The 24,499-nt window shown below is 47.6% G+C and overlaps 2 protein-coding genes across 3 annotated transcripts in view; one reads left to right on the top strand and one right to left on the bottom strand.

Annotated features, from left to right (window-relative positions):
- Positions 1-7,153, bottom strand: part of SUFU (SUFU negative regulator of hedgehog signaling) — an 89,356-nt gene extending 82,203 nt beyond the window's left edge. The window contains exons 1-2 of one of the 2 annotated variants that reach the window (XM_030276312.4): positions 6,831-7,153; positions 1,018-1,152 (exon numbers count right to left, since the gene is read on the bottom strand). In XM_030276312.4, coding sequence (XP_030132172.1) covers positions 1,018-1,152; positions 6,831-7,006 — 311 coding nt within the window. In that variant the 5' untranslated portion in view covers positions 7,007-7,153. The remainder of the gene's footprint in view (positions 1-1,017; positions 1,153-6,830) is intronic. The other variant, XM_030276313.4, reaches the window with a different exon arrangement.
- Positions 7,154-8,925: 1,772 nt separating this feature from the next.
- On the top strand, positions 8,926-23,465 carry ACTR1A (actin related protein 1A). The gene is made up of 11 exons (XM_012574624.5): positions 8,926-9,100; positions 14,316-14,380; positions 15,262-15,337; positions 16,099-16,224; positions 17,006-17,130; positions 17,435-17,651; positions 18,520-18,612; positions 19,359-19,533; positions 20,388-20,449; positions 20,828-20,868; positions 21,259-23,465. The coding sequence occupies exons 1-11, from the start codon at positions 9,053-9,055 to the stop codon at positions 21,359-21,361; spliced, it is 1,131 nt and encodes a 376-aa protein (XP_012430078.2). The 5' UTR covers positions 8,926-9,052; the 3' UTR covers positions 21,362-23,465.
- Positions 23,466-24,499: the final 1,034 nt, after the last annotated feature.

Raw genomic sequence — 24,499 nt, 5'->3', positions numbered from 1 at the left:
ACTTGTTTTCTGAAAAACAGTTCTGTAATCACAAACACAAGGAGAAAAAAAACAGGAGAAACTGCCTTGAGGAAGGTAAAGTTAAAGAAACTGCCCAACTGCTGCTGTTGCAAGAGAAGCACTTTGATGGAAAAAAACCTGGTGGCTGAATCTTAACCAAGACAAACAAAAGGAGGAAAGCTTGTGTGAACAAAATGAAGCCTTTGCTACACCATTCATCAAGGACATTTATCCGCAACTGTAACATGGTGCAAAGATAGTTTCAGTAAACAGCAACAGCAGAAACATTGTGCCATTTCTGGCTGGTTAAAAGGCCACTTTCACAGCCCCAAAATCACAATGTCTTGGCTGCTGTTTCTCACTTTAGCTGGAGTTAAGCAGTAGGGTCAGCTAACGAAAGATAAGAATAGGGTTAGCTCATGCTGCCTGCTTGGTCTAATCCAAAGTTCCTGCTAGAAACCATTCATACCAACAACCTAAGATAATAATTTAATTACTAGAGAAAAGACAGTCAAACAATTAAGAGTTTTAGGCTTCTGTTACACAAATTGGCACTTTATACAGCAGCCACTGGAGTGGCAGTCTGCTGACAGTAACACTGCTGTGCCAGCAACAGCAAAAATGCCCTTACAGCAGTTTTCCAGAGGAAGGCATTTAACATGCACAGGGAGGGGTCAGGATTTAAGCGTACCACCATAGCAGATTACAGAGTGTGAAAAACACAACAAGACAGACAGTTAAAAGAAAATTTCCCAACAAGCTGAAAGAAATTTAAACAAAAACCCACTCAACACTGAAAGGAAATATACGGCATTCAAAGCCTGCAGAGGGGAACATAGAATGTCTTCTACATGCAAGAACAGGCATATGTCATCATTTTTTGAGACCAAGGGCTAGGGTGTTCTCAGCAGAAAACCAGCTGTTCAAATAATATGAGCAGCAGGACAGGGTTTTACCTACACCCCCCAAAATGCAACACAAAACAACGCACAGCTACAGAACATTAATGACACTTACTCATGTACTCTGTTGTCTCCATACAAGTCACTTAACCCGAAGCTGACGTAGTGCCAGTGCTCAGGAACATTCAGTGCTGGGTTTCCCAGGTTTCTGTACATGCTAACATAGTCCAGAGGGTCAGGCCCTCCCAACCTGCAGAAAAAACAGAAAAATTCTTGCGTAAGTTAGTTCACTCAAGACAAAGGGTAACTCTCCCCAGGTGCTAGAAGCGGTTGTACAAAGACCTGGTTTAAAACAAAAAATTAGAACATTCAAATTACCTCTAAAAAAAAAAAATTGAGGAGAAAGGTTAAGTCCAGAAAGCTTTGAGCACAGGAAAACAAAGTACATGTGTGCAACATGCTAAAAATGTTTTTAATGTTAAAGCATAAAAACCTCTGTTTTTAATGTTAAAGCATAAAAATCATAATAAAGCTTCCAAAAAACACAAAGAAAATTGAAAAACTGTTCTAGTAAAAGAGAAATGGCTGTATCTGAATTGCAAACTCTTAATTCAGTCCAGAGTCACATACCTCAAAAAAAGCGATGCTACTCAGAGTAATCCATACTTCTCAACACAGACAAAATAGTTCCAAAAGTGGAGGAGAAAAACACTGATTCAGTAAAACTAGCAGCAAAACTTCTAAAAATACACCACTTGCATTAAACAAGAATGAGTAAAAGGCAGCACTGTACCCTCTACATCAGCATTAGAATGGCTTCCTTAAAAGAACATAACTCAAAAGTCAACACAGTACAGGCAGGTTATGGTACAAAGCAACCCCCAAAGCCTGCAGCCACCCTTCCTGCTACAAGGCACAAGGAATTGAGGCTGTGTGCCAGCAGAGAGCAGAGCACATCCTCCTGCCACTTGCATCACCTCTGTCTGAGCTAAGACAGGACAACTCCCTGCTGAAGGAAGGAACATGCTGGACTGTTTTGCTGTTTTCCCTGTCAATCACAGAACACCTACAATAAGCAGTTATGGCACATCTGAGCAGCTGTTTAACCACTTTGTGCCTTTGTGTCTTCAAGTAAAACTCTCAGCTCCTCCAAACAAGAAAATCCAAACTCATACAACCCCATTCACTTTCATGTGTAGAATCATTTGTTCCCCATTGGAACAAATAATTCTACACATCAATTCCTCTCATGTCTATTGTCTGTTTAGACCCTGACACAATCATCTGCAGGTTGCAGGGCATGGCTGTGCTTTCTTCACTTGTCCTGGGGGTTTGTGTATCATCATACACAGTTTCCGTAGCTGGACAGATGGATCCAGCCCTAGTGACAATGAGATACTATTCTATATTCTCTGCCCTCCTCCTATTGCCCAGTCTTATCAAGTCTGTATAAAACAGCATATCAGCTTGGTGTACTAAAAGACTTCTCCACAGGAGTGCTGCCTTGCTCCTACTGCCACCGGCGAGAAACCAAAGCACTTGTCTAACATGACTGACTTTACGTAGGACAGCTTCCCCCTCTTAAGTCACACAAGGCCATCCTGGTGACTGAGACCGATTGCAGTTTCTCCAGCAGGTCAGTCAAAGATGCAGCCCAGGATACTGGGGTAGGACAGAGGGGAGGAGCAGCTCACCCTCCGTAGTGGCACAGGTGTCCATTGCCAAAGGCTGCATCAAAACAATGCAGCCTCCTCATATGACAAGTGGATCTTCATGACATAAAAGGCAAATTGGTGAGCAAACATGGGGAGAGTGTGTCAGACCCCAGGATGGAGCTGAGTTTGATCTTCAGTAGACACCCGAAAAAAACACTTTTAAAGTCTAGCAATAGTTTGAAACACTCAGGAAAAAACAAGTCCCCTCTGACACACTTTTCTCACTTGTTCCCTTTCACTGGCATCAGGTCACACTGGAGGCTGAGGTCTCTACCATAAGCACCAATCCATGTGCCTCTGTTCAGAGCCCGGCACCTATGTCCTGGCCAGTGCTCAGCCCTCCAGTGATCCATGATGGAAGCAGTCAGATGGAAGCAATTCCAGCCAGGATGGTCACTTACTCTTGAGGAGCAGCAGTGACCACCAGCAGCCACACACAATTATTACTGGACTGGGAGGACTCCGCAGTGAGGAAGGTTCATGCACTGACCAGCATGAGAGGTTAGTCAGTGCTCAGGGCAGTTGCGTGGACTTTGCAATGAAGAGAATACTGCTAAGCAACCAGCACCTCCTACATGAAGAAAACGTGCTTCCAGACTAGGTTTAATAACACTTTAGAAGTCAAACAATCAATGCTGGAACACTGCTGACACAGGCACTCTGATACTGACAACAAGAGAAACCTCTACACTGCCCTTTTCAGGACAGGGACTATTCAATGAATTTCCCTAGGGCTACTCAGACATACTGGTCAGGTCTGATGCAGATAGCAAGTCCTGCCTAGGACAGCACCAGGCAAGCCAGACACCTCTCTCCCTCACTCCTGCCAGCAATCCTGTGTTTGTCTCCAAAGGCCAAACTTCTCTGGAAACCTGCAGCACCACACTACCCAAGAGGTGGCCACAGCAATGTGGCACCAGGAGGACTGGAGGAGCTGAGTTCAGTCCTGCCCAGAGTTCACTACCAACTGGTTCACATGTTGCTCAACGATCCAGTCACACCATCTTTACTCACTGAGAAGTGTAGCAGGCTTGGAAGAGATGTAGACTAAAAGCCTGCAGCAGTGACTAATTAAATTTTGAAAAACATATCCAAGCCATACATCTATCCCAAAACCACCGCAACTGCACAAGTATCCAGGAAGAGCTTTCAGCCAGCTACCTGCAGCACACAGTAACACAGCCATGGCAATAACACTCACCAAAGGTTAGTCAGCACAGATATTTATCCAGTTTCGGTGGCAGGTTTCACTGCTCTATGTCGGCGCTGCTGTGGTACATCCTCCCGCCCACGCCGCCGCGGCAGGGTTCGACCTTGTATCACAATCTACATATCAGTACATGCACTCACACAAAGAGCTGGAAGCGTTGGAGGATTTTATTAGGAAGAGCCCAACTTCAAAGCCAGAGGTACAGTACAAATTTGTTACATTCTCTATTCATGGAGCTCATTCAGGAGCAGGAAGGACCGCCTCAGGGGAAACCATGTATTTGCATCTGCACCAAGAATCTTCTTTTGACTGATGTTAAGAGCACTCCGAAGTTTGTGTGGAAGGTGAAACACAAAACGCAGAGAGGAAAGAGACCCACAATGGAAAATCATTGGAAAACTTCACTCCTAATTCATTCAGCTAGAAAAGTCCTTAGTGTATTGTCTGTAGTCACTTCCCAGCAGCTGACAATAGCATTGCTCTTCACAGCTACCTTTTGACAACCTTTCAGAAATAGTGTGATTCCCAAAAGGCTGCGGACCACAGCTCACTGCACAGGTTTTTGTGAGTATGGCCTAAATTTAAGACAGGTGATAAAAACCCAGTAGTCAAGCCCAAATTATACTTATTTCAAAACCCATCACAAAAAAAAAGAATAAATTTGATTTTTTTCACCAGCAATTCTATGCAACAAGATATTTAAATTTGAGATACTCTACCACATTTTACAATAAAAGTGGATATTCGATATCAACAGACAAACTCCATCTTGGTGCATGGCCTTCACAAAAATAGACAGAAACTCTTCCAAGAAGTTCTGATTGGATCCCAAAACTTCTCCCAAGGTATGCAAATAGCATTTTAAAAGACTGGTTCCATTAAATAATCCACATGGCTAAAGCCCTTTATGCAACAGGCATGGAGTTACTGCAGATTCTCAAACGTTCCACAGTCAGGATCTGCTCTGATCTGCAGGCCAAAGACTACAACTTCAGCTCCCTGAACAAAAAAAACCAAATCGCTGTTAACCGCAGAGAAACTGATACATATAATTAAAAGCTGATTAGTGATACAATATTTCTCCTAAGGCAGAGAATTTCATTCAGCCATTTCCTCTTCTAATATAAACCAGCTAATAGCTGGCAGCCCAGGCAGAGTAGGACAGATTAGCAGAGAGTTGTGGCAGGAGTCGTTTTACTTAAGAGAACTTAACAAGACCAAGCTCCAAGTTTCACCCAACAACAGGAGAGAAAGAACTTCTGGCGTCCATGGAGGCTTTACCTCACACAAGCATTTCCTGCACAGGACAGCGGTAGGAAGCTCACCTCTACAAGAGAAGCTCTCAGCTCTCACTGCTGGCTGAGCCAACAGCTGGAGGAACCACTAAGTGGAAAATGCCAGGATAAACAGGCCTTCACATTACTTCTTACTTGCAACCTGCCATCACTGCCAACAACAATTCTTTTAGTGTCTGAGCTCCAACTGCAGCAAAACCCTAATCAATCCCTTAAGCAACAAGGTTTCTTCCCAAACAAGGGCCTTTGCCATTCTTCACTATAGACCTAAATTTCCCTCAGCCTCCAAAAATCTTATGTCAATATAGTCAGTATGTTTTAAGCTGTTGATAGAAGAGAAGTGCTAATGTGACTGGAAACACTTAATGAGTATCTAAGATTAGACATAGGTGTAAAAACAGATTGATCAGACCACCACCAAAGTACTGATATGCACAGATGACTAAGAAATTATTTCTATTTTGACGTCTCAGATTTGCAATATCTTAGCCCACTGTGTCATTTTAATACAATACTCCCTTAGGCAATAAGGGCTAACAAACTTCTTGCTAGAATCACTTGAAAAACAACACTTCTGTGGACAAAAACAGCAATAGCTTTGTCTGTCAGAGCAGCATACAGGGAGGATGTTATTCTGCTGTTGCTCAGGACTCTAACTAGATAAAGACATACAGGTTGAAATGAGCTGTAAATAAAGAAGTTGAGCATTTACTAGTTTTTTTTTTTCAAGTACTAAGGTAGGAACCGGCCAATGTGACATAAAGAAAACATTCAGGGGTGACTTGATCATGTTCCTTAGCCCCAGAAGAAGGGGCTGAGTAGCTAAGCAATCCAGCTAAGCAAAAAGCAAAGGGAACTCCTCTTCACACAGGATTAGACACTAGACACTTATCTTGATAGCTAAACATCCAAGAACTTCCTTCATGCCACTCTCCCACATAAACAACTGCTGTTCCTGGTGTCAGACACTGTGTCAGCAGAGACACTGAACAGCAGATTCACAGTCTGTGATAACACATGGCTACGTAAGGCCAAGAGAAGCTGGCAGTGACAAGAGAAGCTGGCAGTGCCCCGTGGGCTGTATGGGTACACAGGGATGTGCCCGGCCTGCAGGCTGCAACAGCGGGTTCGCTCCGGTCCGTGCCGCCGCACTCGAGCCCAGGCCCCTGGCCAGAAGACAGAGCCCGGCACTCCTGACCGGGGGCGAAACTCCAGACCCTCCCTCACCTCCTGCGGGAACACCTCCACTGGGTAACACGCACGCCCTTTTCATAGGATCTGCCCCAGATGGGGCCTTCATCAGCAACCCCCCAGTCGTGGACCCTCCAAATCACCCCAGAAACCCCAACACACTCTCCTGTCCTCAGTGCACAACTCTCCAGACCCTTCTCCTATCGCCAGCACATTCTCCCCAGGAGCCCCCTCCAAACACACACCGAGGCAACCAACTGCACCCCCCAATCTCCCCATCCGCAGACCCGCTGCATGTCCCCAAAACTCCCGCATCTCACCCCGGACACAGAACGCAACCCCCAGTCCCTGCCCTTGCCACAACCCTCCCCAGCCCCTCCAGCTTACACCGTGCGACGGCCCCAGCCCCAGTGCTTCTCCCAACCCTCTCCTATCCCACACAAGGCGCCGGCCCCACGGCGCCCCACGACTCCCCCCGGCTCCACGCAAGACCCCGGCCCCATCCAGGCCGCCTCACCAGTACTTGAGGATGGCGGTGACCTGGAGCGGGTTGGGCTGGTCGGGATAGAGGCGGCGGCACTCGCCGTAGATACCGTGCAACCCCGGCGGGAACAGCGACGGGAAGGACCCGGACCCCGAGCCGGACCCCGGCCCACCGGCGGGGGGCCCCCCGCCCGGCCGCACGCCCTCCATGTCCCGGAGGCGGCTGGTCCCGGCCCGTCCCGCTCGGTGCCGAACCCGCTCCGCTCCCGCCAGGCGCTCCCGGCCCGGCCCGGCCCGGCCCAAGCGGCTGCGTGGGGCCGCGGGAGGAGGGGCGGGGCCTACTGCCGGGCCGCGTGAGTGACAGACCGGCTCCGCCAATGGCGGCGCTGCGCGGGGCTTCGCGCGAAGGAGGTGGGGCCCCGCTGCAAGGGCGGTGTTGAGTGACAGGAGGCCTGACCAATGGCAGCTCGCGGTCCGGAGGGCGGCCGCGCCTCTGCCCCGCCCCTCGCTGCGGGTCGGGAGCGCCCCCTAGCGGCAGCGCGGGGCGCCGCGGTGGGCGGGGCGGCGGCGGCGCGCGGCGGTGGCGGGAACGCGGAGCGGCTCCGGGGGAGCGGGAGCGGGAGCTCCGCACCCGGCGGGCCCGGGAGCACAGCGGGGCTCTTACTGCTGCCTTCACACCCCCGCCACTGCTCGAGGCACCTGTGCCCTCCCCGTGCGCTCTCGGTGTCTGTAGGGCCCTTGAAGGCAGCTGGAATCTGCCAATGGGTGAGTTTGGGAGCTCTCCGATCGCGGATTCTGGCTTGTGCACAAGCACACTGACGATCTGGCTCATTCCCGAGCTGCAGCTACAGCTGTGGACGTGCAAAGTCGGGTATGTACATGTGGATGGTGTGTGCGCAGTAGTCCGACACACCTTTGCTAGAGCAGGGTCCTGCTTGTTAATCAGGAAATAGAAAAAAATGAGCTATAGAGTGCTCAGGAGAGGGTGGGCGCCATGCTCGCATTTCTCACTTAAATAGGTGAGAGTTTATTCTAAAAACTTTCACAACACCATTTGGGAGAACACACATGGTCAAGAAGCTGACAGCCAAATGACAGTCCTCTGATAAAGGAGGTGAGCAGTTGGTGTCCTTACTTTACACAGTGAAAAATATTTCACTTGTCCTGTTACCATGATACTACTTTTTGTGACATCTGCCTGAGTAGTCAGCTGCAATCAGCTGAGAAGGTGAATGTAACAGTGTATGTATGAAAAGCTGCGTTGGCTTGATACACCCATAGTGAGTGTCTCCTGCCATTCACTGAAGTGATACAACACTGGCCTTAATTTAAACCCCTCAATCCTGTTGTATAAAAACTCCCTCTTTTAGACTAGCTGAATGGGGAAGGTCGCTAAAGGTAAACATCTGGGATGAAACTTATCTACTGGAGCTAAAGGCAGGAACTACAGGAGAAAAGTCCATGTCTGCAGGTGAGAAGTGAGTCAAGCCTTCAGGTTTGCTCACTGACATGAAAATCCATTTTAATTAGTTTCAAGATCCAGAGTTTCAGTCATAGATTATTCCAAGTGCTTTTAGAATACTTAGTCAATGGAAAATGACAGTGTGTTCATTGTTCAATACTGAAATGATCATGATGTGTATTCTTTATACTGACACCTCTTTTGTGGTTCTTGTGCCTCAAAAATGGAGAGAAACTGGTATTTCGTGGAGGGAACAGATGAGTTATGACCAGTAGTTCGTAAAGATGATCACATGAAATTATGGGCCAATAAAATGCTTTCCGTAGTCATAGATCCCCTCTACAGAAGTTGATATAATCACCTTTTTCTCCTTTCCTATTAGAAAAAATTAAGAGGGGGGAATCTATTAAGCGTAAGCCAGCCTGTTGCGATGCAGCGTTTTCGGTGGAAGCACCCAGCTATCTCCTGGACCGCAACATTCTCCGGTGTCTCGGCCGTGGATGTGTCCGCAGGATTCCCTTTTTCCGCACTCCGCCTCCCAGCACGCCCCGCAACCGGCGCCGGCCTACAGCTCCCAGCATGCTCCGCTCCCAGCCCCGGCCTACAGCTCCCGGCATGCCCCGCTCCCGGCGCGCCTCCCCGCTTGACTCTGCGCAGCGACGGACTATAGCTCCCGGCAGGCGCCGCGGCGGCAGGAATACATCACCCAGGCGGCGCCGCGTCGCCGCTCCGCGCATGCGCCGCCGAGGGCTGGGCTGTTGCTCCCTCACGGGCGGCTGCGGCGGGTCCTCGCCATGGAGTCCTACGATGTGATAGCGAACCAGCCCGTCGTGATAGACAACGTGAGTGCGGGCGGCCGCGCGTCCCGGGAGCGGGGAGGGCCCGCAATCCCTTTGTCATCGGGGCGGCCGCGCCCCGCCCGCCACCCCCCCCACCTCGGCCGGCTCGGCCGCCGCCTCCGGCCCTCGCACGGCGCCATACGGCGTCCTGGGGGGGCGGGGCCGCTGCGCCTCGGCGAGTCGCGATTGGCTGGGGCGAGTGGCAGTCACCCACGGCGGGGCCGCTGCCCCGCGCTGGGGGGCGCAGCCCCGACCGCCGCGGAGCTGCCGCTGGTTGGGAGGGGCGGCGCGCTCCCATTGGCTGGGACAGCTGTCAGTCAGCGGCGCAGCCCGCAGCTACCTGCCGGAGCGGGGCGGGACTGGCGCCAGAGCACCCGCGCTCATTGGCGGCTGGCGCTGTCAGTCGGGGGGGGCTTCCCCGGGCCCGCCCACCCCTCTTTGTGCCGGGGGGACAATGGGGGTGCTGGGCCAGGCCAGGCCGTGGCTACACTGTCATCGTGCTGTGGGGCAGGGCTTGGCCAGGGCTCCAGCGTGCTCCTGCTAGGCCGTGCTTGGACCCCAGCAAGCTCTGGGGGTGCTGGCGCTTTCCTGGCCCCATGGAGGACATGATGCTCTGCAGCCGGGCACCCCTCGCAGGCCCAGCGAGGGAGAAGCCTTGACCTCTTGTACTGCTCCTCCTTCAGTGCATCCAGCACTGTGGTCACAACAAGGCAGTGCCGTTCACAACAAGGGAATGCCACTGCTGAAGGATCTGTGCCCAGGGTTGCATCAGCATAGTGTGGTGTTGCAGATGGCTGCTCCAATGTGCTGATGGTGCTCATTAGCACAAAGCAGGCCTTCAGTCTGTGTATGTAATAGCTCTGCAGGAGATGAATGACAGTGATTCTGTGCCTCTTTGAGGTACTTCTGGGTCCAGTTCTGATTTGCCCCATCCATGCTGCCCTCCCAAGAGGAAGGACCATCCAGGAAGGAATGAGAGGGCATGTCTTGGACAGAGCCTCCTTCAGTGTAATGAGTCACAAACCCGTGCTCCTCCCTTCTGACCTCTATCGCCAGTCATTGAGATTCTGTTGTTTTGAAGGGTCGGTACTGTGCTCCATTCTTCTTCCACAAGCTTAATTTCTCCTGAATTTTTTTTTCCATATGAATTGGATTTCCTGCCCTGGCAGTTCTCAACCTATTGCTTTGACTCTCCATAAAGTGAATGATTGTAGGTCTTCTCAGAAAAAGGCAATTATTCTTCTGACTTTTCTGTATTGTGGATCCCAGATTCCTCTCTCTGATACAGTTTTGGCTTTGTTTATTTCCCTGGAATCTTACAGCTGAAGGATTTTAGTTAGACACCGAAGGAAAGCATCTAATAGAAAAGGATAGTAAGCAGTGAAATTGACTGTGTTGAGAAAAACATGTATCTTCTTTACTGAAGATGTTAAAAAATGCATTAAGTTGATTGTTTTTAGGAATGCCTGTATCAGCACTGATCCTGCTGCGTTGTTGAGTGATTAGCTAAACATTAAAGTTATCTCTAGATATTCTGGAGCTGTGAGGATCACTTTGTTGAGTTATTAGTGTAGTAGCAGCCTATATTTAATTTCAGCATGTCCTTTTGTTATTTAGTGCAATGATTGCCGCCTCTGCCTCAGACCTGAAGAAGGCCTCATGTGCCAGCAGCTGATTCTGTGTCTTTTCATTTTATCAACTGGTCTTATAAAAACTAATTCTTGTTCTTGCCTCTCCAATAAACGAGCTTCCCCCTTCCCCTCTCTGTACAAGAAGGAGAATGGAGCAGTTGTTGTGGCATCTGCCTGGAACGCTGGCAGGCTCTGGGCCAAGGAGACTTGTGGTGACACTGCATTTTTGCTACTCTGGAGTTCAGGCAGAATGGGAAGTGTAGCTGCACAGAGCAGGTACCACTTCTCACTGCTGTCCCATTACTGCTTTTCTGCGGAGAACTGAAGAAGGCTGAATGTTATCCTGTCTCATGTGTGCCTGTGTGTGGAAAGGGGGAAGTGAGATACTGAGCTGGTGAGAGCCAGACCCCTCCAGTCCCAGCCCTGCTCTAGAATCTCAGTATGTTCCAAAAGGACATGAAGTTCTGTAGCTAAAAAATTAACAGGGAGGTTTATTTCTCTTACCACAAATTGCTCTTAGCTGTATGCTTTCAGCAGGGAGAGCTTTGTAATGTACAGTGGGAAGCTGGAGCTGTACCTCAGCACAACTTTTTACTCTTGATTGTCTAATTTTTAAGAGTTGTATTCCCATCTGCAGTCCAACAAGATCTCTCTGAATGGTCTGGGAGCCCTGCTGAACATAATGCACATGTCAGTAGTCCAGCTGTGGCCTAAGTCAGTGCAAATTCCTTGACCTCCATAGAACATGGAATTATCTCTTGTTTGCCTTGTAGTCTTAAGTGGTGGCATTTTATGCAGCTGAGCTGTCATCAAGGGCTGTTGTCTTTGGTTTGTTCTTGGTCTTAAAAATTCTGTATCTAATAAAACAGTGTTACAACAATATGAAATGTGCACTCTCTGTAGAAAGTGCTACATGAAAGATTGATTGGTGATTTCCATTTAAATTTGAGTCCTAAAATGCATCAAGATGAATGAATCCATTAACAACTGGCTACAGAGCTAGTAGATGAGCATGTTAAGGGATTTTTCAGTATCTTCAGTAAATGGGTATGTTCAGTTCCTTCAAGACACTCAGAAGAATTTTTCATTAATTTATCTTCATTGACCTTTACATTTTACATGTAGTTTTTCTTCTTTTATTCTTTTGCTCAGAGTAAAATTAAAAAAAAATAAAATAAACTGCTGCCAGATAAAATGGAATGAAAACCCATCCACTGGTGGAAGTATATAAATTTTTCAATTTTTAAAAAAGTGTTAATATCAGAGTTTTTAACAGAAGAGAAGATGCATGTGTTTTTGCTTATTTGAAACAAAGATGAAAAAACAGGTCTTTAAACCTTCTGAATCAGAATTATTTAAAAATGTAAACATTTTCCTCTCATTGCATAGGAATCTCAAACTGGTCTATAATAAACAGATTTACTCAGTGTGCACATATCTTCAAAGAAGTAAAATGTTTTCAAGAAAAATTGAATAGGTCAGAAGGTGCAGTCAGGTCTTTGTAGTGCAGTGATATCAAACAGCTGTTCTTGGTTTATTCCCAGGCACTTGGAAGCACAACTATATTGAAGCCCCATCCCACTGGCACATTCAAAGCAGTCATTTGTCTTTGACTCCAACTTGGAGTTCTGAACTCCCAACACATTTGTTTAACTTTGAACTTCAGTATATAAATCTTAAAATACAAAACTTGCTATGAATCTCACCAGGACACACTGGGCAATTTTTGGCCCGACATAAGGAAATTTTAATCTCTTAAGTTAAAATAGGAGAATCATTGTTCTCCTGAAACCAGTTCCCCACAGCAGAATGTGCTAGCAACAAGATCACTCATTATCCTGAACCAGATATTCAGTAAGTGCAATGTGGTTACATTATGTTACTGTATTTCATTCACTTATTTTTCTGCAAGACTTGCCACGGGATGGTATTCTTTCCCAGGTAGAGAGTTGTTCATAAGGTATGATAAGAAAAATAAGAATAGTGGTTTTGGTTTGTTCCTTGTTTCACTTTGAAGGGAATAGCCAGAAGAGAGTCTGTCTCAAGGGAAGTCTTTTTAACACTTCACCTCCCACTTTGTCACACTGATATCAGTTAGTGCAGATCTTGGGATGCAGCTGGAGCTGAGTCCCTCGTGTGGAAAGGAAGTAGTTAGTCCTGCCCAGTTGGCAGCTTGGGTGTGCTCCTGGAGCCAGCTTGGCTGCAGGTGTTTATCAGGAGACAAGGGTTCAAGCAATCTGCCTTTCATATGCTTTATAAATAGCTATGTCTGGTTTGCAGAGTGTTCCTGACACTTCTCTTCTACAGGTGTGTCCTGGCAAATCTGACTCTGGTGGTTTAGAGTCAGGAGTATCCTGGCTCTGGTGTCAGAGTGCACATATCCTGTGCAGAGCCTGACATCCCTGCTGAAACTGCTGATGGAAGAAGCTTGAGTGTAAAGCACTGGACTGTGAATGGGAGAGGCTGGGGCCACCCCACATTCCTTTCTGCTGAGCTTGCTCTGGCTGGTAACCTCTGGCACTGGGAAGGCAGCATCGGAAACCACTGCAGCCAGGGCTTGCCTGTCAGAGCCCTGAGCAACTCATCTGGCCCCAGCCTCAAAGCAAAAGTGGTGATGCTGACCCATGCAGAGGTGGTGAGAAGTGGAAAGCTATGGAGGAGCTGTGCTGGTACTCATTTTAAAATGCGCTGGGGTAGCCAAAATATATTTTTGGCCTCCAAACCAGAGCATTCCTACTGCAGAGCCCTTGAGAGTGAGCAGACACTTCACAGGTCACAGCTTTCAGTGCAAACTCGCACACACTTTGCTCTCACCCTGGAGCTAAGCAGAACTGTTCCTCTTTCTGCAGAAGAGCTTGCACCCATGGTAGTCTGGGATTGCCAGTGACACGGCTTATCTGAGGAGATCCTGTGAAAATCCACTCCTTAGCAAAACTTTGGTGTTCCTGCAAGCTGCTCATTGTTTCAAGATGTCATTCCCTTGTGCAGGGAGAGGAAATGGAGGAGGGGAAGGAGTCAGCATAGATCCAAGTTGATGATGGTGTTCCCAGGATGCTTCCGGACAGGGAATGAGAGCTGTGGGGCCAGATGCCCGGCACTGACTCCCTGCCAGGGCCTTGCTGTGGCTGGTTTTACCCGCTCTGTGTTTGATGCTTTGAATGTTGCAGAAGGCTCTTTGGACCTGTGCCTTCCTGACTGCAATCTCTCATCTCTTCTGTGGCTCTTCTGAACAAGCTCTATCCCGTCAGCTGTGCTTCCTGGCCCCAGCCTTTCCCCTTGCAGTGTAACCAGCACCTTTGTCCTTTCCCAGCTGTCCTAACAGTCTGGGTTGGTTTCCAGTGTCTTTTCTGACCACACTTCTGCCTCTTAGTGTTAGCTAGTTCATCCCCCATCTGATCATCTTTTCCCCAGTTTCTTCTCCTGTCTGTTTCTGACAATTCTTCCCTGGAGAGTCAGTCCCTGGGGAGCTTTATTCCTAGTAGAGAGGAGAGGATCTGGCAGTCCTGATGTACTTTGCTACTCCTCTAAAACTTGTGAAGATTATGGAGTGAGTGATAAACTCATGTATTTGTCTGTTGTTTCCACAGGGCTCAGGTGTGATTAAAGCAGGTTTTGCGGGCGATCAAATACCAAAATACTGCTTTCCTAACTAGTAAGTATTCTGCTGGTGTTGGTAATTTCTTAATACTGTGTACCAATTCTTTGATATGTAGAGGGAAGAATTGCCAAGCTTTATGAATGGAATAACGAGTTACTCTTTTCTGCCTGGTGCAAAGAAGCATCAGGGAGATGAGAGCTCCACTGTTAAATATTTTGAGATTTCTGGGGACACATACACATTGTAAAAGATGTCATCACTTTGTCGGACTCAACACACAACCAAAGCTGTAGGATCCTTTAATTTGCACACATGAGGAAAAGGACCTGGAAAAAGTAAAATTTGGGATAAGAAGTGTGAAGACCTCTGTATTTTTTTGGTGTGTAGTATGATGTCTTGATTCCTGCCAGTCTTTTTTGTAAGTTTTATAAGAGCTTTGCCAGGATGAAGACTGCTGGAACAGGAACTCTGCATAGTCACTGGCTTCTATTTTCAGTGTGGTGGGTTTTTAGAGAGTAGTTTTGTGTTTTGAGCAATATGTTCTGTATAGGATGGTGGGGTATGGGACAGAGATGTCCAGTCTGAGAAGTCTGCCTGAGGTCAGGCAGCACATGTGGACCTCAGACAATTGCTCAGTCTAGCCATGTTCATCCCAGGCACTGTTGAAACAGGTGAGTCCTGAATAATCAGTGAAAATATGGCCAGACTCAGCTGTTTTATGTCCAGCCAGTTAAGAACTATCTACAATCTGTCTCCTTCACATCAGATTTCTGAGATTAGCTCAGAGCAAATCTGGATCTGTCTGTACCTAGTAGCACCCCCAGACTCACCCACTGAGAAAGTTCTGGTTAGGACAGAGAGAAACACAAAGTATGCAATTGTTAGGTGCATCTGTGCTCTTTGTAGAAGCATTTACTCTGTTGTCTCTATTCCAGTGTGGGCAGACCAAAGCATGTTCGCGTTATGGCTGGTGCTTTAGAAGGGGACATTTTCATTGGTCCAAAGGCAGAGGTAAGAACACCTGTACACTGCACTTGTCCAAATATCTCAGTGTGCTGCTGTAAGGGGGGGATTTAGCAGCTGGGCTGTGGTTCTTTGGTATTGTGTAAATCTGAAGAGTAGAACAGATTGTCTCTTGCATGTGTGTCCAAGTTGGACTGTGAAGCTCAATGAAATTCTTGTGCCAATCTGCTGACCACAGATCTAGTTCCCAAAGCCTTCGATATCTCTCTTTTCTTTTTAGGCTACTTCTAGCTCTATATGGTTACATACTTTTGACTGGGAACTTTAGGAATGGACCCTACTCAATTGCTGTATATATATATATATGTATGCTGCCATGGGCAGGAAGCTTCTCTCCACAGTCCTGCTTCTGTCAGCATGTAGTAAGTTGTGTGGTCACAGTTCTTGTGAGCCCTTCAAACTGCATTCCCCAGTAACATCCTATTAGGTTTTATATCATGGCTGATCAGGTAGGATAAAGATACCATATGATGGGTGTCTTGTGTGTTGACTTTAAAAGTGTTATGATGGAATATGCTCTGCAAATGTCAGACGTAGGCAGACATTCCTACTTGGTATGAAAAGGCCTTGTCTAAGCTTGGCTTCTCTGGGAGAGATGTTTGTGATGAATGTTCAGGTTTTGCCCTGTATGCTATAGATAAGTTATCTTTTAGTGGAATCAAAACTGAAGGTGAGTCTGACAGTAAGTCACAGTCACAGTGCTCAGAAGTGTGATTGTTGGAATGCTCTTGTTCTTCCTGTTTGCTCAGGAGCACAGAGGTCTTCTTGCGATCCGATACCCGATGGAGCATGGCATAGTGAAGGACTGGAATGACATGGAGCGCATCTGGCAGTATGTTTATTCTAAAGACCAGCTCCAGACTTTCTCAGAAGAGGTGAGAGACCATGTTGTATAAAGGCGTCATTCAGTGCATGTGTAACACCAGGAGCCTTGGAACTTGGAAAGATTTGGGACTTTTCCTTTGGCCTTCTTTCTGAATGTGTGTTAGTTGCTAAATTGGGTTCTTTCACCTCTCAGGAGATACTGCACAAGAAGTGTCCAAGCAGAATTCTTCTCCAGATCTGATGGTCTGGCCTAACTGAAAATCTGCCTTTCATATTTGCTATTCACACTCTCTCTAATGATTCTACTCTAGGCCAAGTGTTTCTGACTTTTCCTGTTCTGCTGGCACATCAGGCATATCCACTCAGCAGTGACATGATTTGAATTGAGGAAGGAGAAAACCACAGTCCTGTGGTCTGGAAGGATTGGACCAAAAAATTATTAAATGTCTGAGAGCAGTCTAAATTGTGGAGTAGGAATATTTCTGCCTGCCTGTGCTAAAAGACCATATGCATTCACCCTTTCTTAGGGTGTGTATTTTGGCTAATCTGGCTGATTTTTTGTCACTGCAAGTCATCCTACTTGTTCTTCATGGGTCAGAGTTACTAACAGAGTACATTTCCTAACACTTCTTCATAACTATATCAGAATCCTGCTGGTCTTCCAATCTAATCGAGATTATTCAGTCTAATACAGCTGAGCTGAAATTAGTCCTTTGTACCTGCCCTCTTGCACCAGTGGTTCCTAAAGTGAATAAATAAGCAGAAATGTTTAGGAGCACATCCTTACTGCCTTCTGGTTACTGCAGCACAGCTCCTTCTTCTCTTTCCCAGCATCCTGTGCTGCTGACAGAAGCACCCCTAAACCCGCGCAAGAACAGAGAGCGTGCTGCTGAGGTGTTCTTTGAGACCTTCAATGTGCCAGCACTATTCATCTCCATGCAAGCTGTGCTTAGCCTGTAAGTGTCTTTCGTCTTTGATTTGTGTTTGTGGAATGTTGCCATGAAATCCATTCTACAAAAAAACCTGTGGGAACCCTCACTGATGTCTTCCCCCCTTTTTCATGCAAGAGCTGAAACTCAATTTCTGTAATAAAGAGTTTACAGGAAATTTGCTCAACTGCAAACAGAGCTTGCATTTTGAGAGTTTTTTTAGGCATGGTTTATGTGAAATCTTTGCTTCCTGAGTTGAGCGTGAATGTGCTCTTTGCCTGGGCTCACTTTGAGTTGCTTGTTCTGACTTGAGCCTTTGTCCCTTTGGTAGCTACGCGACCGGCAGGACCACGGGAGTGGTGCTGGACTCTGGGGATGGCGTCACCCACGCGGTTCCCATCTATGAAGGCTTTGCCATGCCTCACTCCATCATGCGGATTGACATCGCTGGCCGGGATGTCTCCCGCTTCCTGCGTCTCTATCTCCGGAAGGAAGGCTATGACTTCCACACAACCTCTGAGTTTGAGATTGTCAAGACCATCAAGGAGGTGATTCCCTGCCTTGTTTCTGTGTTTGTCCAAGAGGGGATTTCTTCTCAAGGGAAGTTGTGGCTTGTGAAATCTGGTGGGAAGTTCCAGGCTACCTAGTTCTGCACCTAAATCCATTATTTACGTGAGGGAGTCCAGGGCCACTAAGATGATTAAAGGACTCTTGTATGTGGAAAGGCAGGGAGAGCTTGGACTGTTGAGCCACAAAATAGGTTTGGGGAGAGTCTTGTTGATGTATATAAATGCCTAAAGGGATGGTGCAGATAAAAGAGAGCCAGACTCATTTCAGTGATGTCCAGTGACAGGACAAGATGCACAAACTGAAGCACAGGAGATTCTGTCTGAACAGAAACTTTCTTTAGCGTGAGGGTGACCAAGTGCTGGCACAGTTTGTCTAGGGGGTTGTGGACTCTCCATCCTGGTCCTAGACAGCCTGCTTTAGGGGATCCTGTGTGGACAAGATGACCTCCAGAGGTGATTTGCAACCTCAGCTGTCCCATATTCTGAGGGAGTTATAGTTAAAATCAAATTAATCCCTGTTAAGAGGCTGTTAACATGGAGGTAAAGATGGGCTGGTGGTTCAGAGTCAGTTTTGCCTTTACCTGTGCTGCAGTTTTTCAGAGTCTGATGATAGTTTTCAGTAGTGTTTGTTTCCCTTCATAGAGTAAAATCCATGGCAGCTAGGGATCACAAGTGGGATATTGCAAGGTAGTTTACCTGCTGTGAGCCTTAAAGGTCTTTTCTCCAGCACATAATACTGTTGAAATCAGTCTCTCCAAAGGGATACATGGATTTTGATTGTTAGTGAGAAAAATATTTTATCAGAGGCATTTGGGTTTACGTGACTCTGACTCTGTTTCCTCTCCAGCGTGCCTGCTACCTGTCAATAAACCCCCAGAAGGATGAGACTCTGGAGACTGAGAAGGCTCAGTACTACCTGCCAGATGGAAGCACTATTGAGGTTTGTAAGGACCACTCTTGGAGAATTCCTCATGTGAGGTACAGGGTTTCCCAGAAAGCTCCCCAGTGATGAGAAATTACATGCGGTGTTAGGTGGGAGGGGATAATTTTAAAAGACCATAACTCATCCTAGTCTGTTGAGTGGGCACTAGAATTTTTTAAGGAAAGAAAACTTTACTAGAAACCTCACAACTTCTGCTAGAAATCCTGAGTAAGGATGCAGCATGACAATAGGGACTCAGAGCTGTTTGAGAGCAGGCTCTGATCTAACAAATTTTATGAAGATCAGGTATTGAGTGTGGGTACGTGTCAGCTCACAGTGATTTTATATGTGATCCATCAGTGATTTTATATGTGCCTTTTGTCCTGCCTAGAGTTGTCTCCTGTATAGTAGCAGTTGATTTGAAGAGTTAGGAATACTCCTTAGAAGACTGAGCCCATTCCCTATAGAATGGTAGAAAGAGAGGAAATACAGGTTTTACCTCCAGTACCAGGGCTGGATTTCCTCCTTTTATGCCAGACCTGCTGTATGGGGCTGAGCAAGTTTCTTCATCTCTTTCATCTGCAAATTGGAAATGGTGCCCTTTTGTAGGAGTTGTGATCCAAAGTGGCATTCACTTGGGATCTAGTGATGCAGCATGAATGTCCAGTAAGCGTCCTTACTCTGAAGCTTCACCTAAGAAAGGCAGCCCCATCTGTAGTAGTGAACAAAGCCTCTTCTCTCTGTCCTAACTTCTGCTCTTGCAGATTGGCCCTGCCCGTTTCCGAGCCCCAGAGCTCCTGTTCCGGCCGGACCTGATAGGGGAGGAATGTGAAGGACTTCATGAAGTGCTCGTTTTTGCCATTCAAAAGTCAGACATGGATCTGAGGCGAACGCTGTTCTCCAACATTGTGCTGTCTGGAGGCTCCACGCTTTTCAAAGGTTCCTGCCTCTTCTCTTTCAGTGTGCTGTGACATACCAGATCTCTTGCTTCTTTCTCATGTGAAACTGGGAATATAACCCAGATCACCCAGTTCGTCCTTTGGGGTGAGGGCTGTGTAAATTCTGCTCTATGAGGGCATTTACTTCCTAATGTTCTGAGTTTTCATCATATCTTGCTGGGTATGCAGGACACCTCCCCTTGTACATCACTTTCTGTGCTTGGAGGGCTTTTACTGTTTTCCTCCAATCAATGCCTAGGGAAGGACTGAATAGCTGTGTTTATTTCTGCTGCTGTAGCTCACAGTATCTGAGATTAGATACCAAAAAGGACTCTTCCAACTTCTAAGGTTTCTTTAGGTCTCTGATAGGTGAGAGTTCAATGGTCCTAGTCCTGCATGAGTGTCAGCTATGTGTATGCAGAAAGGTTTCAACCCATCCCCTCAGGGCTCAGTTGGTACTCATTGACCTAAAGATACCCTCTGCCAGAACCCACTGTCTGTAATCCACTGGTTGACGTCTCCAAATAGAGCCTGGTCTTCCCATTCAACCCCCTGTACAAATGGACTGGACACAGGAGGAATGCCTAGGGAAGAAGGAGGTCCTAGCTAAAAACCTTGTTTGCTTGACTCAGATTGCTGCTGAGGAGCAGAGTCCATTGTGCCAGTGTTTGAGCTCTTAGTGAGACAAAATTCTGTTATGTCATTGTCTCTGTTCGGTGCCTCCCCCAACTGGAGTCTCTGTAAGATGTGGAATGGGCTTTTTGAAGGACTGCACAGGCCATGTCCACATTGTTAGTGGATGGAACTTGGGATTTTGCTGAGGTGTTCACAGTACACATTTTCTGTCTTGTGTAGGTTTTGGTGACAGGCTGTTGAGCGAAGTGAAGAAACTAGCTCCAAAGGATGTCAAAATAAGGGTAAGAGCCATCTCTTCTGTGTTTGTCACTTACCAAGTGTGTTGTTCTGTGATGTTAAAAGAACCTTGCTCAGACTGCAGCTGCCATTTCCTTCAAATCAGACATACCTTTCCTGAGACACTCACATGCCCAACAGCATTTGCTGTTGGGATGAAAATCTGTTTGGTTTCATCACTGAGAAGGTGGCTCCTCTGACATGACCCCTGTCCAGGATTCTGGACCACAGTGGCTGTTTTGGGGGCACTGACAGGTGTCTTTCTGTTGGGAGAGACCACATCTGTGTTTGTCAGGTGTTAGCTGGAATGAAGTGTAGGCAGTGTGCTGGGAGGAGCAGACTGGAGCTTGGGAAGGTACAAACTGATTCTCTGTTTCTTCCAGATATCGGCTCCTCAGGAGAGATTGTATTCCACGTGGATTGGGTATGTATGTGCTGCACAGCAACACATTTTGCTGTGGGATTGGGCTGGGGAGGCACAGCCCAGTAGCTCTCATGTTGTTATCCCAACTGATGCTGTGTGTCAGGGAGGTTGTGTTGCTGAGCTGGGCAGTACTTGGTGTGTTCTTGAAGCAGCAGTCACCAGGTTGTGAGGGAGGGGGCAGGTGGTGCCAGGCTCTGTAGCATTGGCACATTTGAGGATAGTGGGAGAAGGAGTGACTGTCCAGAGAGCGTGTCTGTTGTGGGTAACTGAGCCTAGGCACCCTTCTGTCATAGGGAAGTGTCACAATAGAAACAGCCCATCTCTGCAGAGATACTATGAGAGTGCCCCCAGCATTTTGCTTTAACCCGTAACATGCCTGTCTCTCCGTAGTGGTTCTATCCTGGCCTCTCTGGACACCTTTAAGAAAATGTGGGTTTCGAAAAAGGAATATGAAGAAGATGGAGCTCGTGCCATCCACCGAAAAACCTTCTAGCCCTGGGACCTGTCCTCAGTCTCCTCTGAAGATTCACTTAAACTCGCTTTTCTGAGTCCGAGTGTCTGAGAGCTGCCTGTGTGTGTGTGTGTGCGCCAGCATGCCCCGATGTCACTGAGCAAAGACGACAGCAGCAGGAGGGTTGTATTAGTACTACTAACTTCTTTTTTATTTTGTTTGTTTGTTTTTTTTTAATGGAATGGAGAAAATACCAATCTAAATTTCTCCAGAATGGCCCATTCCTTTTTCATTTCAGTCAGTCCCTTATTTCCTGTATCACAGTCACATCTGTCATTGTAAAACAAATAAGCAAAAACAAAGGGAACAGCTTATAGAAACTGCCTGGCAAGCCAGAAGGGAGCCGACCACTGCAGACTGCTCATGCAGGCTTTACTCAGCCTGACTGCAATGCCTGAATTGTCTGGAAACACATAGCTGAGGCCCCATAGCTACTTCCTTCTTCAGTGGTGTCTTCACCATCAGTAGGTTTTTGAAGTTGTTTTTAATATATTTTTTATTAAGAGAAAGCACATTCTCAACAGTTAAGTCCATTTTCCCCCACTGTTTTGGTGTGTGTGTGTATGAGTGTGTAACTTCTTAGCCTGATGTGGGGTCTGCACCACAGCTGGAGAAGTTGGCGATAGGACTTAGTTTGTATTGCATGGAGTAGAACAAAGCAAATCTAATCAGCTATCATTGTACTAGACGGTTATTCTCTCGTACTTTGTTTTAAATACCTTTTCTCCTCTGGAAGCAAGTACCCCGAAATGGGCATGAAGGCACTTGTGTGTTCCCCCTCAACCTGCCAAGATTTACAGTGCTGACTTCTTGTGTTCTTTGTAAGAGTCAAGGCTGTTTCCCTCCTTCCTGCCATGTCAGGGCAAAGGGAGCATGTATTCACAGCCAGGCATAACTCTTGTGTATTTTATCCATTCTGGGGCAAAACAATAATTGGGAAGGTGCATTGTAATGTAAGAATTGTTTTATTTATTGAAATGTCTGAGGATCTCTCAAATACTGACCACAGCACCTGGGAATTATGCTTTGGGTCTTCTTTGAACACCTGTTGCCCAGCTGCCCGCTGCTCAATGTTCGCACTGCACACAGCACCCACGCTTAGCGGAAAGGCCAGCCCTGCACCACCACCCTGCCCCTACTCTGCAGGGACGCACTGGGAATGCACCACTGGGAATGCACCGGGGAGAGGACAGCAAAGCGCACCGGGAGGCCGGTGTGAGTGGCACATGCGTGAGCAGGAGGCTGTCCTGCTGGCTGTGTTCTGCTGCACTGCAGTGCCTTTCTGCTCACCTGGTGACTGCTTTGCTTGTACTGCTCTAACAGCCCTGGGCAGCCTGCAGACCTGCTTGTGTTGGGCATGCCACTGTTCCTGTTTTACTTGTGCATTATTTGGTGCTCTTTTTTTCCTATTAGTTTTCTGCAGAACATGGCAGTAGCAATGGAGCTGGAGTTGCTTGGTGGCAGTTCCTCCCGGTTTCTCTCCTTTCTGTTAATTGCCACACATCACCTTGGGGTCACTCTCAGGTGCAGAGATGGGTAAGAGCTGGAGGATTGCCAGAGGTGAGGGAAAGGCCAGTGCACTGCCCCAGCTGAGATGAATGTAAGCAGCAGCCGGTTGCCACTGCAGGAACCACTTTCTTGGGGCTCACCCGTGGGTTTGGAGAGGCTGTAGGCAGGGGGGTAGGGTGGTCTCTCCCAGCTGAAGCCAGGCTGCTTGTTCCCCTTGCCCCATTGGAGCAGACTGTTTTTTAAGCAAGAACCTGTCAGAAAAGAGCCATCAATGCACAGCCTTCTGCTGGGAAACTGGTTCTGTTCTTGCTGGTTTGCTGCAGCACAGAGGGGAATTCTAGGGAATTCCTGTCGGTTCTATTACTGCGCCCCAGGCAGTGCTCTCCCATCCCCCCAGCGCCTCTGCTGGCCTTGCAGCAGCAGTGCTCCATTTTGTAACCTGCAGTGACTGGGCAGGATGGTGCTGTCTCCAACCTAGCGTTCGTTTGGTCTGCCTGACTGTTCCCTCGCACACTGTCCAAACCATGTTGCCTGGTGGTGCCCAGCATACTTTAAATAAAGTCATTCATATACAACACTCAGGCCTCCTGGCTTCCTCTGCCCACATTTGCAATTTTAAGGCAGTAACTTGTGTTCTCTTGCCTGTTCAGAATTGTTGCTAGCCAGACTGCAAGGAGACACCGTTTTTGGTCCAGGATTGCATTTCTGGTCTGGCCTTTGTGGGAAGAGATTCCTGGGCTGCAGCCATGGTGTCCACATCTACTCTCCTTTATGTGCGTTACCCCTGAGTCTTCTGTCGCTGCAGGCAGGTAAAAGGCTGGAAGAGGGCAAGGGTAATGCAGTGCTGTTGTGAGAAGAACTGGTGCAACCCAGGTGGTTGCAGAGAGAGCAGTGAGTACAGTTGTGCTCACAGGGTGGGCCCTGGGAAGGTGGCACAGTGCCCAGTGCTATGACTGTCCTATTTTGTCCACAGCAGCCACTGGTGTAGGAACAGGACAGACCTAACTCTGGGCCCTTCCAAAGCAGCAGGGGTAAGTGACGCCTCCCTTCAAAGGCAGGTGATCCCCTCTGCCCCCTCCAGAAGCAGCCAAGCCTCAGTGCTCAGAGCTGTCCCCTTGCCTCCACCCAGACACAGCTGTGTCCCCACAGCACTACATTCACCCAGCCAGGCTAGAGCCACTGGCTAGAAGAAAATCATCAAGCAATTCAGAAAAAGATAATCTTTAATTTATGAAATGGAGAATCATTCTCAAACTTGGTTAGAAGTTGCAGAAATAACTTATGATTGAACCAGTAAGAACTACAGCAGCCTCATGGCAGGAATGTCTTGGTCCAAGACAGAAGGCAGCCATGTCGTGAGGCAAGATGGCAGATAGGTGGGCTGAGACTCCAGAGGGAACCTGGCACTAAAAAAAGAGCATCCCTCAACGTGCAACAGCTTCAAACACAGTTGCCTGCCAAACCTCCCTCCTGCAGCAGGCAGGCACAGGATTTGGCACATCCCTTCTGCCTGCCCCCAAAGACATCACAGGGATTGAGGAGTCACTCCTTTGCCTCAGGGACCCCTTCGGTGATTACCTGTCCCTCTGCTCTCGGCCAGAACCAGGGAGA

The sequence above is a fragment of the Taeniopygia guttata genome, chromosome 6 (assembly GCF_048771995.1).
Source record: "Taeniopygia guttata chromosome 6, bTaeGut7.mat, whole genome shotgun sequence".
NCBI classification, from domain to species: domain Eukaryota; kingdom Metazoa; phylum Chordata; class Aves; order Passeriformes; family Estrildidae; genus Taeniopygia; species Taeniopygia guttata.
This window is presented reverse-complemented; position numbering and strand designations above follow the sequence as displayed.